This window comes from Oryctolagus cuniculus, chromosome 6, assembly GCF_964237555.1.
Source record: "Oryctolagus cuniculus chromosome 6, mOryCun1.1, whole genome shotgun sequence".
In the NCBI taxonomy this organism is placed as follows: domain Eukaryota; kingdom Metazoa; phylum Chordata; class Mammalia; order Lagomorpha; family Leporidae; genus Oryctolagus; species Oryctolagus cuniculus.
Window position 1 is genome coordinate 17,594,780 of NC_091437.1, and position 17,301 is coordinate 17,612,080.

Sequence of the window (17,301 nt, forward strand, 5' to 3'; positions counted from 1 at the left end):
TTCAAAAACAAAGGCTTACTTCAAGCACTTAACACATCTTCAACCACTGCAACTTGCAGCCCCATGTGCCAGCACCACTAGTGGCCTCCAAACTGGCCTTTCTACAGTACAGTCTCAACACGGCCAGACCACACCACACCACTGCTTCCCATCACATTTAGGATATGGCTGGCATTTTCTCTCTGGCCTGTAAGGCCCTAAACTCACTCTCGGACCCACTGTTGTTCCCTCTTCCCACTGTACTCCAGACAACACAAATCTGCTTCCTGCCACAGTTTCTCTGAATTTGCTCTTCACTCTGCCTAGAATACTTAACCCACAGATCTAAAATAACAGATGTGGAGCCAGCACTGTAGAAGAGGGAGTAAAGCCAAGGCCTGAGACACTGGCATCCCACATAAGCTCACATCCTGGCTGCTCCACTTCTGATCCAACTCCCAGCTAATGGCCTGGGAAAAGCAATGGAACATGGCCCAGGGGTTTGGACCTCTGCCACCACGTAAGACACAGATGAAGCTCCCAGCTTCAAAGAATGCTTTCCAAAGAGCAATACTGGGGCAGGTGTTGTGGAATAGCGGGTTAAGCCACCTCCTGTGACACTGGCATCCCACAAGGGTGCCAGTCGACATCCCGGCTGCTACACTTCCAACTCAGCTCCCTGTAAATGCACCTGGGAAGGCAGCAACAGATGGCCCAAGTGCTTGGACTCCTGCCACCCACATGGTAGATGAAATGGAGTTCCAAGCTCTTGACTTCAGTCTGGCCCAGCTCTGGCAATTGTGGCCAACTGGGGATTGAACTAGCAGATGGAAGATCTCTCTCTCTCTCTTTCTCTCAATGTAACTCTGCCTTTCAAATAAATTAATTCTTTAATTATTATTTACATTTCTGGGAAAGTAGCTATGATCTTGAAATGTAATATCCTCATGTTAGCAAATACAACATTTCCAATAATTATATAGAATCCCAAGTTGAAAACTGTTGTACCTACTTATTTTCTTTAAAAAGATTTATTATTTATTTGAAAGGCAGAGTTACAAACAGGCAGAGGCAGAGACAGAGAGGAGTCTTCCATTCACTGGTTCACTCCCCAAATGGCCACAATGGCCAGAACTGAGCTGATCCGAAGCCAGGTGCCAGGAGTTTCTTCCAGGTCTCCCACATGGGTGCAGAGGCCCAAGCACCTGGGCCATCTTCTACTGCTTCCACAGGCCACAGTAGAGAGCTGGATTGGAAGTGGAGCAGCCAGAACTAAAACTGGCACCCACATGGGATGCAGGCAGTGCAGGTGGCGATTTTACCTGCTAAGCCACAGCGTTGGCCCTGTACCTACTTCTTCATACTAAGGACTACAACACTCTTTGCATGTAAGACAACACAAAAGGTGTCTTGAAATGTTTCTTGAGCTGGTACCTAGTAGTTAGCACACTGATGAATTGTGCTGGCTATGTATTTTGCTTGTACTGCATGTTCTGCTACTCAGACAAACCTTGAGAGAGCTGCACCCCATGGGTCACCTAAAGAACAACTTCTCAGGTGTACACTGAGTTTCTGACCCAGCACCTTTTACATTCCTCTGACTGGGAAGCGCGTCAGCACCAGAATGGTCTGACACGGGGCAGCTTCCCACTTCTGGGCAAAGAGCAACAAGAGACTCTCCACCCGAGCTTGCCCTGCACGAGCTTCAGAGAAACACATGCACACAGACACATACACAGCCAAGACAGGTGCAGAGGCTAAATTCAGGCTGGAAAGGGCTGGTTTCAGGGCAGATTTCAGCAAACACTCTGCAAGATCGGTGGATGCAAGGCTATTTGCCCTGTGATTCTGAAATCATTACCATGGTCACCCTACAGAAGAAAGGGCTGAGTTTCCAGCAGGATGACTAGGACTCTTCTATGGCTATGGAACTCTTCAAAATGGAGTTTCAGTCACATCTCCTGACTTTTTGTAAGGTAAAAAAAAAAAAAAAAAAAAAGGGTAAAAATCTGCACCTTATAAACATGGTGTTCACAATAGAGTTTTGTTTTTTACTGTTTATAAAAAACAGTGATTACACTGATTACATTGGCCCCACTTATTCTGGCCTCAGTGCACTGTATTCTCTTAAATTCCTAAATAATCTATTTCTCAAACGTTGGTCAACCTCAGGCCACCTTTACATACAGCTTTTGTCAAACTTCAGAACCACCCATGTAGGGGGGTCTACAAACCTTGGCCCACAGGCCATGAGCTAAGAGGAGTTTTCTGTTTAAAAAATGAAAAGAATAAAAAAAATGAAAATAATATCCTGTGTTGTGAAAAGTTTATGAAACTCAAATTTTAGTGTCTGTAAAATAGATGTGCAATAAAATCAGATTGGCAGGGAACCAATGCTCTGCACCTGATAAAATGCAAACGAAGTCAAAGGGACTGTCCTACCATTTACTATTTACTATGCAGCTTCTTTAATATCACGTCTTCGTACTCATAAGTACTTAAAAATATGTGAATTCCCACAAAAGACTCACAGTTTGGAAAATAATGAGCAGTATTCCCTGGTGATGTGTCATAATCTAGGAACTACGATTCTTAGATCCTTGCTAGAAGATTATTTCTTGATTAGCACACCAGTGAAGATATACTTTTTCTGAGTTAAAACTTCATCTTTCATAATGACAGCTGCTTTTAGAAACCATCCCATAACCTGTATGTGGTATTAAATACATATGAGCAAAACGTCAAGAAACTGGCTCTGCAAGGATTAATTCTGAGATATTAGAAAAATCCATATGCAGAGAAAGGGGAAGAGAGGTAGAACAGAGAGAGAAAGATCAAAGCAAATTCTACCATTTTTCAGGAAAGTATGCATGTGTTATGGAGCTAGTTTTTAAAAATATAAATATTTACCTGTGATATCTGTCAAATTTGATAAAATGCTGGAGGTATACAATATCTATATTCTACAACTCAAAAATTCTAATATAACTGGATGAATTCTTAGATTAAACATGAGACACTCGGTGCTGGCACTGTGGCACAGTGGGTTAAAGCCCTGGCCTGCAGTGCCAGCATTCTATATGGGCGCCAGTTCATGTTCCAACTGCTTCACTTCCAATCCAGGTGCTCCCTGCTAATGCACCTGGGAAAGCAGTGGAGGATGGCCCAAGTCCTTGGGCCCCTGTACCCATGTGGGAGACCCAGAAGAAGCTCCTGACTCTTGGCTTTGCATTGGCTCAGCTCCAGCCACTGCAGCCATTTGAGGAGTGAACCAGCTAGTGTAACAACTCTCTCCCTCTGTCTCTACCTCGCTCTACAACTCTGTCTTTCAAATAAATAAAATAAATCTTTATCAGAAACTAAGTTATAAGGCATGGCATACTACATAAATTTTTTTTTTTCAAAGCATCATAGGCTTCACAAGACCTTAAATGACAACCTAATAGGAAATGCCTGCTAAATCAAATTCCAGTCCATCCAGTCTCCTCCAGTGTTCCTTACGTTGTCCACAGTAAGTTCCAATGTATCCCTTCTGGCACTGGCAGTGGTCATCAGCGCAGGTCCCTCCATTCATGCATCTCACACTGCACTGCTGAACTGCAAAGGACAACACACATCCAAATGTCAATCACGATTACAGTCTGAGTCACAGTGATAAAACTGCAAACAAAATATCCGAGTCACTGACAAATACATGTTAAAGAAGTAAATGTTACACCTCGCACCCATTTTTACAATGATTCATCCTATGTACATTCATGGGTGTATCGGTTATGTTTAGATTCAGTATGAATTTAAAATACATCATTTGATCAGTGTTATGCGAAGCCAACGGAAGGTGACAACTAGTGATAAGGTTTCTGGCATGCAGGGGGCACTCTACGCTCCAGAATGCAGTGGCTGAGTGCCTGCTGATGCACTTGGGCCCTTTCTAGTGGAGTTTGCATTCCAGTAGGGAAAAAGACAGAACACAAGTAAAGTAATCAGACTGTAACAAACTGTCTGAAGGAAAACAGCCTGGGGACAAGGAGGAACTCAGATATAAGATGAGGCCAAGACTAGTGCCACATTTATGCCAAGGTCTGAAGGATGAGAATTTCCACACCTGGGAAGTACCAGGGAGAAAGTTCAGAAGAAGGACAAACAGCAAATCAAAAGACTGCAGGATGGGTCTGGGGCTGTGGTGCAGCCGGTCAAGCTGTGACCTGCAGCACTAGCATCCCCTGAGTTGCAGTTTGAGTCCTGGCTGCTCCACTTTCCATCCAGCTGCTTGCTAATGCACCTGAGAAAACAACAGAAGAAGCCAAATACTTTCGTCCCTGCCACCACATGAGAGACTTGGATGGATTTCTAGGCTCCTGACTTCTGCCTGGCCCAGCCCTGGCTGTTGTGACCATTTGGGGAATGAGCTATTGGACAGAAGATCTCTGTCTGTCTGTAATTCTGCTTTCCAAATAAATAAATACCTTAAAAAAAGATCTCAGGATAGTAAAGGGTTTCCTCTGAAGATCTGAAAGATTCTCATAATTAACACGAGCAGATGGGGAAAACACCTTGAAGAGCCATTTTGAAGCCACTCAAGGGTTTACACTGTATGTCATATGCAACAGGGAGTCACTGACAGGGTCCACAAGTTAGAGTAGGGGTAAGAGCTTAGTGAAAGCAGTTAAGACTCCAAGCTCATGGCCCACATCAGAGTGCCTGTGTAGGAGATTAGTAGGTTCAAGAGTGCAAGTAAGAAAGGAAGGTTACTTGAACCACACTGTAGCAGTGGAGGTGAAAGGGAAAAAGGACTTGAGATTTATTTTCCAATGGAGTCTCAGAGCTTGGTAAAAGGGCTGAGGTGGAGAAAGGGAAGAAGTGGTTTACCCACTGCGTGGATGGCTGTGCTATCTGCTGAGACAGGGGAAAGTGGAAGCGTGTTTGGCCAGCAGTGAGTGAAGAATTTCACCCCTGACAAGCTGCTGAACAAGGGCCGTGTTACAATGTTGCAGGTTCCCTATGCTTTCAAGTAAAGATGTCAAACAGGAAACAGTCACAGGAGTGAAGGATGGACTCTGGAGGTAGTTAGTATGTACTATCATTCTCAACATATCAGAAATCGAAGACATAGCCTTGTATGTAAATGAGTTCATCCACGGAGGAAAACACACTCATGAATACCGAGCTTCAAATGCAAGGCTGATGACAAGAAACTAAAAAAATAATATAATCACCAAAAGGAGCACCGTGGGCCAGCAGTGTTACTGCAGTTTAAGGGTATTTCAAAGAAAAAGACTATTTTGGGATGAGAGCGATTCACAGTGCTAAAAGTTTTAGTCATGTAAGGCAGGATAAGGATTGTAAGGGTTAGAAAATTCCTATTGCAAAGAAGTAGGTATTACCTAAGGCCAAATGAATGCATGGATTCCCCACTAACCTACACATTACAAATTCGAGTGGGCCAGTGAATACCCAGCTGTACAGGCAGGGGAATTAAGATGCTGAATTTAAAACTTCTCCAGGATTGGGCTTTCCTGCCGAGGACAAGCAGGAGAAAACTCAGAGCAAGGAACGAAGATCTGGGCAAGAGCATCTAGCAGACCATCAGGCAAGGGTAGTGGACGAAACGCCATCATCTGCATGATCAAGAAAGTTTTGATGAATTTGAGTGACAGAGTTAAAACTGCTGGGAAACTGGCTATCCTCAGAGAAAAGCAGACTAATTTTAATCTTAAATTTCATAAAAGACAAAGATAATCATTACATGAATCTTCAGTCTATTCCTGGTCTACTCTCCACTACTTTGTACAGGAGAAATCTGTAGGAAGGAATATTTAAACTACAACAATTTCATTCAAGCACAATTTGAAACAACGCAGATTTAAAGCATTTCTTTAACATCTGAGCATCTAAATAAACACTAACCTCCTCCACTCTATTATAATATTACTATAAGTACTGGCCTAGAAAGGTAAATTTGGGCCCCAAGGACTAAATAATTTCAAACTGGATCACAAATAGTAGATTCTTAGTCACCCTTAGTTATGTCACAGAGTTTGGAGTTAATAAATGTAAAACAAAATAAATTAATATGTGGAAAGTAAACACTGAGTACATAGTATCTCTGTTATATTCCCAATCCTCTTCTCCTTAGTTCTTGGTGAACCCACAAAGCAGGAAATGGGCTGCAATAGCTTAGGAAAAGGAGTAATAGAGCTTAGTGTTTATGTCTACGGCTTTAGCTGTCAGAACACCTGGACTGAAGTGTGAGTTACCTTGAGGCAGTCATGTATACCTGCCTCACTTTGCTACTCTGTAAAATGGGTTAATAATGGGATCTCATAACAATATGAGAATTAACTAAGGTAATACAGTCGCACACTTAGAATAGTATGTAGCACATAGTTAAAACCTGGTATATTACAGCTAGTACAAAGAATTACTTCTCTACTGATACGTGGCTCCTCTATTGCATAGACATAGAGCTTCCACACCAGAACTGAGGTTTGAGGCTACCAAAGGCCTCAAAAAATTTCTATATCGAAGATTAATGCAGACCTAGTCTTGGAGGAAGACAACCAAGGATGTACATCTTCTCTGGAAAGGACATTGACTATTTACTCAAAACCTTAAGGATGGGACTGGTGTTGTGGCATAGCAGGTAACGTCAATGCCTGCAAAGCCAACATCCTATACAAGTGTGGGTTCCTGTGCTGGCTGCTCCACTTCCCAACCAGCTGCCTGCTAAAATGCCTGAGAAAAGCAGTGGAAGATGACCCAAGTGTTTGGGCCCCTGCCACGATATTGGAGACCCAGATGAAGCTCCTAGCTCCTGGCTTTGGGTTAGCCCAGCCTTGGGTCAAACAGCCATTTGGGGAATGAACCAGTGGATGGAAGATGGATCTCTATCAATCTCTCTCTCTCCCCCCATATACATGTGTATTTATATATATAAATATATGTATAAGTATATATTATATATATAAAAATCTGCCTTTGAAATAAGCAAACAAGGCCACATATACGAAACATACTTAGGGCCCAGTGCTGTGGTGTAGCAGGTAAAGCTACTGACTGCAGTGCCAGCATCCCGTATGGGCACCGTTTCAAGTCCCAGATGCTCAACCTCCAATCCAGCTCTCTGCTATGGCTTGGGAAAGCAGTAGGAGATGGCCCACATCCTTGGGCCCCTGCACCTGTGTCAGAGACCCAGAAGAAGCTCCTGGTTCCTGCCATTGGATGGCCCGGCTCTAGCCACTGGGGCCATGTAGGGAGTGAACCAGCAGATGGAAGACCTTTGTCTTTCTCTCTCTGCCTCTCTAATGTTGTCTTTCAAATAAATAAGTAAATATAAAAAAAAAACATACTTGATTTTGATCCACAGGTTGGTGATATTTGGCCACTGGAACACGTACACATATTAGGACGGGAACAAAATCCATCTCCGCAGCTATTTCTACAAATTGCTGTAGAAAGTACAACAGAAAAGCAAATGAATGATCACAAAATGAACCACATTTTGCAAATAAGAAAGCTATACTTTGAAACAGCAAACTTGAAAACCTGATATAAAATATGTCAAAAATACCTAACTTCAGATATGTCATAAACTGCCAGTCTGCCTCACCAGAATCCTTAGCAAACAATGAAGCTATCTCACGTTCCCTAATGCTGTTTCTTTAACTCTATTGTCAATGCACTGCCTTTTCCATTCAAGGCTGGCATCTTGAATGCAGAATTCATCAAAGGAAGACAATCTTCATGCCCAGGGAGCTGGGAAGGTTGGGGAATCAGAGCGCTGGCATACCTTAGAGAACACAGCCCACTCTGTAAGGGCCCCTCACAGGAGACAGAGAATGTGAAACTGGCTGAGCCGGAGCTCCAGGCCCTAATGACTTGGCAGAGCCTCAGGGGTTCCACGCACATTCCTTCGCGGCTGGCATTTGACCTGCCCCTTCATCAATCTTCATTCCTCTTAATGACTCCCTCTCCCCTGCTCCAGCTTTCTTTTCCCATATTATCTGCAGGACCGAGCCTATCACTGCCACCCAGAAAAAGCTAAGAGCCAGAGCTTCCGATGAACACAGAGGTGCAAGGGTCATCCCAGCCAAGAACATGAGGCCCAGTGACACACACACACACACACACACCCCACAGACACTCAACCCTGGAGTGGAGCGCCTGCAGATAGGCTGGCTTCTCCAAATTTAGCATCTGCACATTCAGGAACTCCGAGATCTCTCTGCACCCACAGCTGAGCACAGAGGAAATGCTTTGTGTATCTGGTCAGTACTCAACACATCTAGTCCATACTCAGTACATCTGCTAACTTGTAAGCTCCATGACTGGAGGCCTGAAGACAGGAAGAACAGTGTCTGGGAAAGGCCTCAAGCCAGCTCTCCACATTTCTGTCAAGATACAAGTCTACCTTTTGCTGGGGTGGGGAGGGGTCCTGCAACCTTCACAGAGGTCTGGGACCCCCCAGTGATGTAAGCAAATTAACTCCTCCGAGTTGCCTTTTGATATTCAAAGAATATGCGCAGTTTCCATAAGTTCTGCTTATAAACAGAAATAGTGTTAAATATCCTGGTGTGCTGATTTAAAAAAAAAAAAAACTAATTTTAGGCATGAATATGATTCTCATCATGGAGTTGACTATTATATGTACTAAAAAAGTTGTGATCATCAGTAACTTTCCAACGACCAATGGTCATTAAAATAGTTTTGTTTCAAAATTCCTTCCTCCCTACCAACTAGATACTCAGTGCATGCTTCAGTGAGCACCAACGTGCCCCCACCCAGATCCTAAAACCAGTGAAAGTCTGATGAGCAGGAGGCTGATCATCCTCAGTTACCTGTGACAGCTACAAATGTGTACACCTGTGAGCCAGGGAGACACAAGAGTGCTTAGGCCTGTTCTCTCCACACCTGTCTCAGATGATGGTATGCCTCCTCTAAATACATCCCTCCCACAACAGTAAAACCATGCAATAACAGAGGGAGACAATGCCCTGGTGCAGCGGTGTGACTTCAGCATGCTGGGAGAAGCTGCATAGCCAGGGAAAGAGTATGGAGCACCTCAGAAGTCCCAGGTCCTGTTCTCACTCTGCCACAGACCCGCAGCAAGCCCAGCGACAACCCACCCCGTCTCTGGGTTCAGTGTTCGCATAACATAAAATGGAAGGTTTCTACTGAGCTGACGGGCCTTCTGGTCTCAAATGCTTTGAATCCAGCTCCTTCCAGTGTTATTCCAGTGACCAAATTGCGGTTCATGGCATAACTTTATGACAGACCAATAAGAAACTTTGCCTTGTTCTACAAAAAGGAAAAAACAAAGGAAAATGCAAAAGTCAATTCTGTCCTTCTAGAAACAATGACCTGGAGGCCGATGTTGTGCCAAGGAGGGTTAAGCTGTGCCATACTGATGCTATTTGTGTTCCAGCAGCTCCACTTCTGACTCCACTTCCTGCTGATGAGCTGGGGAAAGCAGCAGGAGATGGCGCAAGCACTGGGCTCCTTCCCCTCGCATGGGTTCCAGACTGTGGGTTTCTGCCTGGCCCAGCCCAGCTGCTGTGGCCATATGGTGAGACCCATACTGTCTCTCCTTCTCTCTCTCTAACTCCACCTTTTAAATAAATAAATAAATCTTCAAGAAAGAGAAGTGTCTGGAAGTTTCAAAGTATTTCAGTGAACTTTTCAAGATCCAATTAAGAACACTAATAACCAGAGACTCAAATCAAAATGCATTCTTTGAATACATTCTTCCTCATGAATCTTAGAACTAAACAGATTAAAATTCTAAATGTTGACCATTTTAACCTTTCTACACACACAGATTGCAGAGATAAACACATGAGACAATTAATTTCCTAATTTGCATTTCATTTGTTGTTTGTCAGTTGTCTCAGAGCTTGTCTTTTGCTAAATGGTGGAATATAGATAAATCCAATAAAATAATTTGTTATGATCAGGGAAGCTTTGAATTAAATATAATTCTTGAGTTTGAATTTATAATATTAATTTGGTTATCAACTCCTCCTAGATAATTTTAAATATCAAAATAATTGAATTATTGCAGTCTGTTAAAAATTAAAAGTTTGGTGAGATGTATGCAACAGAATATAAAAAGCATTACACTTTTCCTCTAGTTGGGGCACTATTTTATACTCTCAGGTACTTGAATACTTTTTTAATGTGCTAATAATAGATATTTTTGTAGATATCTCTTGATACAAGTGTAGTAAATGTTTCTGGGAGACCCAACACTATCATTTCAAAGTTTATGCTTTTTGTAGATTTCAGATACATACAAATTCCAGTGTGTCTCATAAACACCCTAATATTTCCAGTAATAGAAATGGAGGCTACAATACTGTGAAATTTTCAAAGCTGACCTTCTAAACAAATAAAGGGCACACTGCTGCTCCAAGATGAAAAGCACTCAAAGCTGACTCTAAATGGGCCATACACATATTTCTACTGTAAATATTCTGGAAGGCTTTGCTCTCTGGAATTCCCATTCCACTCTGATCCAATAAAATCTGACTACAGATTTTCAACACGTACCATAAAGCGATTCCTTCTCCTCGGCTGCACTCCAACTCAATAATGGCAGTCACACTCATTACACTCAGTGAGTCAGATTTTCCTCAGCGCCCAAGTCACTCCCGGCTAGTATGGCAGGTGTGTGGTGAGTGACGTTAGCTGTTTGGGGATTCTAGGAAACCTTGTAAGTTTAAAGTGGCCATGGTCATCCCTACTGGCTTGAATACGTAACTGCACCCTGGACAAATGCTTCACACAGGACTTCTGTGTTAGAAGAAAAGCCTGCAACACGCTTCCTTTTTAATAAAAATAAAGGCATACCATAAAGGCGTCTATTTAAAATATTTATGAATCATTTTAAAGAACACATTGCTGTTTTCCATATTAGCCTCATTACTGCAGATTGTGGGGCTTCAGGGTAGGGGAAAAAAAAAAAAAAAGATGAAACCACTCTTCAGCACCCTCAGAGTTCATTCCTTTTTGAAAAGTGACCAGAAATAGCATTAAGGGTCTATCTCAAAACCCACAAAACCAGTTAAGTATAGAGTTTGAGATGCCGCTACATCCATATTATCCCCTGGCTGGTGTGGCTTGCCCTCTTCCTCTGTTCACAGCTGTGCAATTATCTCTTGCCTGGCGAAGGCTGGGGTCACTCCAAAGTCAAGGCAGTACTGTCTATGACACCAGTTCTCCTGCACAAGGCCAGCCACACTTCAGGGCCCAACTTCACCCACAGGTGAGGAAAGACAACCTCCAGCCCGTGACTGTGGGGCTGAGAACTACCCAGCTTTCCAGTTACAACTCAGAGGCGCTGGGTGCACACACTGGGAACTAAATAAAACCATGAACATGTTTAAGGTCTGGCATGCAGAATAAGTGGTAAGAGTCACACCTTGGAAATGGCTGTATGAGATTTGGGGTCTAGAAACCTCACAATCACACACCTTCCAGAAAGAGAAGGAAAAAAAGGCCACTTCTGTTGAAGTCTTTGGTTCACCTGGGTCAGCTCTCAATTGGCAGCAGAGCTCCTGCACGTGTGTTAGGTAGCTGTTGCGATGGAACTAGAGCTGGGCTCTGTATAAAGACCCAAGGAAAGCTTGACTTTAAGGCCCAAACCTCGTACACAATCAAAAGCCAGACAATGTACCTAACACCATTGTGGTCTGATCTGAATTTCTCCTTTTTTTTTTTTTTTTTTTTTAAGAAAAACTGGTTTTGAGTTACCTAGGAGACTGTCCTACTCTTCCTTGGTCTGTATTTACAGACACGGAGAGAAAAGTTCCAAGTATCTTCGGAGCCTTTATCACCACTGCCCTTCAACAGGGTCAGGGCAGGAAGCCTGCAGGGACACAAGCCGGCTGCTGCTTCCAAGCCTCTGCAAGGGAGCCGCGCAGGTCCAGGTGATTCCTCCTGGAGGCCGCTAAATCTCATGGGCAACTCTGAGTCCCCCAGCTGAAGGCCCCCCGCTGCGACCCCAGCCCAGCACTCACGGACAATGCACTGGTTCCCTCCAGGCAGCGTCTTCCATCCCGGGCAGCAGTAGGAGTGGAACCTGGAGCCGCACACGTTGGGCCTGGCAGAGACAAGAGTGGTCATGCTTGCGTGGGGGCTTGGTGCAGGGTGCGCAGCGACACTGCTGCAGTCTTCCTAATGCAAAGTCCCACCGGGCAGGTTTCAGAACAAACACGCCCAAACCACCCAAATTCTTGGCGTTTGGTTGGGGGGCAGGCGTGGGGGAGCCAGTCTTCCCTCGCTTGCCTTTATAAAGGGCTGAACAGACAGGAGAACGTGTAATTTGCTGCGATTCCAGCCTCCGGATGCAGAGAACAAAGAGAACATATTGCATTTCAGAAATCCTTGCCCTCTCCCCAAATCCACTCCTACTCCATCAACGGCCACCTCAGCCCCCGACGTGTCAGGCGCGGCGCGTCGGAAGGTGGAGCGCTCGGGCTGAGGACTGCAGAGCGAGCTGCAGACCCCCCTGCACACATCCTCAAACAAAAGGCTCGGAGCTGCGCCCCCGACGGCTATGGGCTACGCGGGGCGCACCCGGGCCCGCATTCTGCCCCACCGTCGGAACCCGTTCCGGCACCGGGGCTCTGCACTCGCTCAGCGATCCGCACTCGGGGACCCCGGGCCTACCCGCGGGCCTCCCTCCCCCCGAGGGAGGGCTCTCAGCCCGCAGAGCTGCAGGGTTGCGGCAGCCAAGTGGGGAGGCGCCCCTGGGGGTCGTCGGGTCTCCGGCGGCGCGGGCTGTGGCTCTGGCCAACAGAACAAGGGTCAGGGAGGCAGTGGGATGGGAAGCGGCCAACCCGGGACCCCCAGCCCTCGCCCCTAGCCGGCCGCCCACCTACCCTCGGAGCACGTCCTGCTGTCCTCGCCTGCGGACGCGGCTGGCGGCCACGGTGCCCTCCTCCCGGTACTCCGGGGCCACGAACCCGCCCTCGGAGCCCGCCGCTGCGGGCCGGACCTGTTGCGCCGGCGGCTGCGCCCGGGGCGGCTTGGGCGGCGGAGGCTGAGGCTGGCTGGCGGTGCCCTGCGCCCAGAGCGCCACGCAGCCCAGCCACACGAAGTAGGGCTGGAGACACAGCCGCCGCCGTCTCCCCATCGCCGGCGCCGAGAGCGCGCGGACCGAGGCCCGCCGAGAGGGAGCTACCAAAGACAAAATCTGTGCGGCCCGGAGAAAAGTCAGGGACTCTGGCGCCCTTCGTCGGCTGCCCGGGCTCCGGCTCCCTGCCCCAGCGGGAGCCCCAGACAGACCGCGGTGCGGGGCGCGGGGCGCGGGGCGCAGGCTCTAGCGCGGTGGGCGGCGAGGCGCGGCGGCGGAGCGTCCAGCAGCCCCGCGCGGTCCACGTTGCATCCCCCAGGCCACGGCCCCGAGCGACTCCGGGACCGCCAACGGGTGGGGGCGGGAAATTACAAAAGTAACCCGAGCAGCCGCGGCGTAAAGTTACAAAGAAAGCGGACCTCGAAAGCAAAAAAAAAAAAAAAAAAAAAAAAAGGTTTGCGCGCAGCGGGTTCCCGTGCGCTCCGGGGCAGAACAGATCGCGGAAAGCTGCTAGAAGTCACCAGAAAGAAGCAGGCGAGCGAACAAAAGTCGCCCCCGCGAGAATAAGAGGGTCTGCTCCGCGCCCGCTCCGAGTCCCTCGGGGCAGCGACGCGCGGGCGGGCGGCGGCTGTGGAGCCGGGCGGAGGTGCGCGGGGCCCGGGCTAGCGGGCGGGCGGCTGGACGCCGGGGAAGATGCGGCGGTCGAGGCGCGGCGCGGGGCTTTTAGAGGCCCGGCGGGGCGCGGGGCGGGCCGGCGGGCGGCGGCTGTCAGTGGGGGCCGCGGCGCAGCGGTCCACACGTGGAGCGCAGCCCGGACCGAGGGGCCGGCTCAGAGTGGGCGGGGACAGACTGAGGGGCAGCGGCGTGGGGAGGACCGCGGGGAGCGCGGTGGGGGAGGGGCGGAGGAAGGAAAGGGGGAGGTGGGAGGGCGGAGGGAGGGGAGGGGACGGAGATTGGTGAGAAGGGGGCTGAGCCTGAGGGGAAGGCCGGGGCTGCCGGAGGGACCTGGAAGGAGGGATTGGCGAGCCCGGGTGCGAGAGGAAATGAGCGGGGGATGGGGGCGAGGTGAGGGCGAGAAGTGGGGAAGGGGAGGGAAGGCCGTGGTGGCGGGGAGGGGGTCCGGGGGCCGGCGGAGGGACGCGGCGGCGGCCGGGCTTCCCGTCCCCCTCGGCGGGCCGCCGCTGTTTTGACTGCCTGTACAAAGCGCGCAGACGGCGGGGGAGGGGGCGCGACGCTCCGGATTTGGGGACGCCGGCCGCAGCCCCTACCCCTTCCCCCTCACCCCTCCTCAGCCGCCGCCCTCGCCCTTGCAGGGCTGCGGACCCGAGGCGAGGGTCCCTAAACGCGCGCTGGACCCGGAGGCGCACGGCCCCTCAGGCCGGCGGCCGCAAGGTTAGCCACGAGGAGGGCTTCTGCGCGGAGCCGGTCCCCGGGCCGGCTGTGGGGAGCTGCAGCCCGCGCGGGAGTCGCTTGCGGCCTCGGTGTGAGGAGGCCGGGCCTGCCCGCGCCCACCGGCCCACCGGGAGCTGTCCCGCCGAGAGACCGGGCGTTTCCACAGGGAGGCGCGCCCTCCGCTGCCCTCAGAGCGCCCGCGCCCGCGGGGGCCCTGGGCTGCGCTCCGGCGCCGCGGTCCTGGACGCCCACGCAGGGCGACCCCGGGCCAGACTCCGCCGAGGTTTGCCTCAGGGAAGGATTGGAGACCCCACGGGGTCCTGCGCCAGGGAGGCGGTGTCGTGGCGGGTAAAGGGGGCTCGCGCCCTTCTGCTGTGTGATGAAACCCCAGCAGTCGGTGCAGCGACTGTCTGTACCCCTGGGGCGCCTCTGCACCCCCGCTGTGGGGGTCTTCGTTTGTGGCCCTGCCACAGGAGGTCCTCTCTCCGTCAGTGGAATTTCACAATTTATAAAGGTCAGGCCCCCCTGAAAGCGGAGAATGACCATCCAAGCACAGTTTGGAGAACTACAAGAGGGGAGCTGAGACTGAATTATCCAGGCCTGGCCTGGGGAACCTTAGATTAAAGATGGGGGGATGGCATTTGCATATATGTACATGTGTATATACACATATATGTTATATAAATAGTAACCTGGCCCAAACCGCGCAGATATGCTTTGACAGCCAACGTTCTCTGAGAATTGGCACACCGCCCTTCTTTAGTTCCCCGATAAAGTCTTAAGGCAGTAACCCTTCTTAGAATAGTCTTATAAAGCAGAAGAAAAATTAGGAGTTCACTAATTTGTTAAAATCCAAAGATATTAGAGTCACAGAGGTGTTTTTCATCTACTTTTCTTCAAACAAAATGATTTAACTGCAAGAGCTAAATGAAGAACTATCTCTAGGGTTGGGGAAGCGTTTTCATGAAACCTTTAAGTCATCATTTAAAACTTAGATGAGTTCATCGTTCTCCATCCTATTAAATCCAAATGCTCTAAAGTTGCATATGCCTCTACTCTTTCACCTAGCTACTCAACTTTTAAGAATCTATATTGAAACATGCAAATAAAAAATGTCAATAATTGGTACATTAGATTGTTCGTTGTAGCACTGTAATACCAAAAGACAAGAAACACATCCTATTAGTAAGGAACTGATGAACTAGGGCTTAATCCGTTCATTGGGCTACTGTGCAGCTGCAAAAACTGGATGAGGAAGAATTCTCTTTTCTCTTATGTAGAGATCTTTAGCATATATAGTTAAATATTTTTAAAAGGCAAGATGCAGATACATTAGTTCATTAAGACAAAGTTTATCAGGGGTGGGGTAAAGTTGAGTGTGATGAGTTATTTATACAGAGTTTTAGGATGATGATGAAGTTATGGAAATGAATAATGATGACACACAAATGTGGATGCACTTCATGCCACTGAATTATACACTTAAAATGATGTAAATTCTGTTTATAAATCCTAAAATATTTGGAGATTATATAATGTACTTCTAAGTAACAAATGTCAAAAAGAAAGTATAGACAAACAGTATTTTGAACTAAATGAAAATACAACTTAGCAAAAGTTGTGAGATGCAGTGAAAGCAGTGTGCAGAGGGAAATTTATAGCACTGAATGTTCCCTTAGGGAAGAAGAGAAGTCTAGCGTTTGTAATCTAAGTTTCTATTTAGGAAACTGGGAGAAGAGCAAATTAAATCTAAAGTAAATAGAAGAAAAGAAACAATGAAAATTACAGCAGAAATCAAAGTGTAGACTGGAAAACATCTAGAACAAAAAACTGGTTCTTTGAAAAGAACAGTAAAGTTGGTCCATCTGTAACCATGCTTACCAAGGGAACAGAGAGGACACAGAACTTGCTATCATCGTAGATGAAAGAGAATCACCACTGCTTATCCCGTGGATATTAAAAGGACAAAAAAAGATTTCTATGAACAGCTCTGTGCTGCAGATTTAATAAATGAAGCGTGCAATGCCTTGAAGGACATCAACCAGCAGTACTCATGTTGAGATAAATAATTCATATGATCAGGCTTATAGCTACTAAAGAAACTGAGTCAATTTTCTAAAAGAGAAAGTGTTAGTTCAAATGATTTTTCAGTAGTATTTTCTACAAGTTCAATAGAATTTTACCAACAGTCCAAGGAGCAAATAATACTGCCATTGTATAATATAGAAAATAAGCAGAAGGAACATTTCCTGACATTCCATGGGACCAGCCTTTACCTAATATCTAAACCAGAGACAGGACCAGAAAATTACAAACATCTCTCATGAACATGGATGTGGAAACCCTGGACAACATAGCAGCAAATAGGATACAACAATGTATAAAAAGAATTACACACTGTGACCCATGAACGTTTATTCCAAGCATAAAAGATTGGCTCAACATTTAAAAAGTAACTAATCAGTTACATCAAAGAAGAAAAATCTAATGATCATATCAGTACAATACCCCTTCATAATAAAAAGCATTTGACAAAATCCAATACCGTTTTTGATTAAACAAAACCTCCCAGCAAACTAAGAATACACAGGGATTTTCTGAACTTAATAAAGAACCTCTAGAAGAAACTTCCAGGTTGCTTCATACATAATGATGAGAAACGGACTATTATCCAAGTCGGGAAGATTCAGATTGGGATTGTTCCAGGCTTGGGAACAAAGCAAGGATGTCCCCGTCACCACTCCTGTTTAACACCGTACTAAGACAAGAAAGCAGAATAAAAGTAAGCAGATTGGGAAGGAAGAAATAAAACTATGTTGGCAGATGGCATGATTATCTATGTAGAGAATCCTAAA

General features: G+C 47.1%; 1 protein-coding gene and 1 long non-coding RNA gene across 5 annotated transcripts in view; one reads left to right on the forward strand and one right to left on the reverse strand.

Moving 5' to 3' along the window:
• Window positions 1-13,340, reverse strand: part of FBN2 (fibrillin 2) — a 240,425-nt gene extending 227,085 nt beyond the window's left edge. The window contains exons 1-4 of the mRNA XM_002710087.5: window positions 12,861-13,340; window positions 11,997-12,079; window positions 7,329-7,427; window positions 3,481-3,576 (exon numbers count right to left, since the gene is read on the reverse strand). Of these exons, the coding sequence (XP_002710133.2) occupies window positions 3,481-3,576; window positions 7,329-7,427; window positions 11,997-12,079; window positions 12,861-13,114 (532 nt within the window). The 5' untranslated portion in view covers window positions 13,115-13,340. The remainder of the gene's footprint in view (window positions 1-3,480; window positions 3,577-7,328; window positions 7,428-11,996; window positions 12,080-12,860) is intronic.
• Window positions 13,341-13,500: 160 nt separating this feature from the next.
• LOC138850135 (uncharacterized) overlaps window positions 13,501-17,301 on the forward strand; it is a 155,009-nt gene continuing 151,208 nt past the window's right edge. For 3 of the 4 annotated variants that reach the window (XR_011389695.1, XR_011389698.1, XR_011389697.1), the window contains exon 1: window positions 14,010-14,119. This is a non-coding gene — a long non-coding RNA (uncharacterized lncRNA). Of the gene's footprint in view, window positions 13,701-14,009; window positions 14,120-17,301 lie in introns of those variants that run through there. The other variant, XR_011389696.1, reaches the window with a different exon arrangement.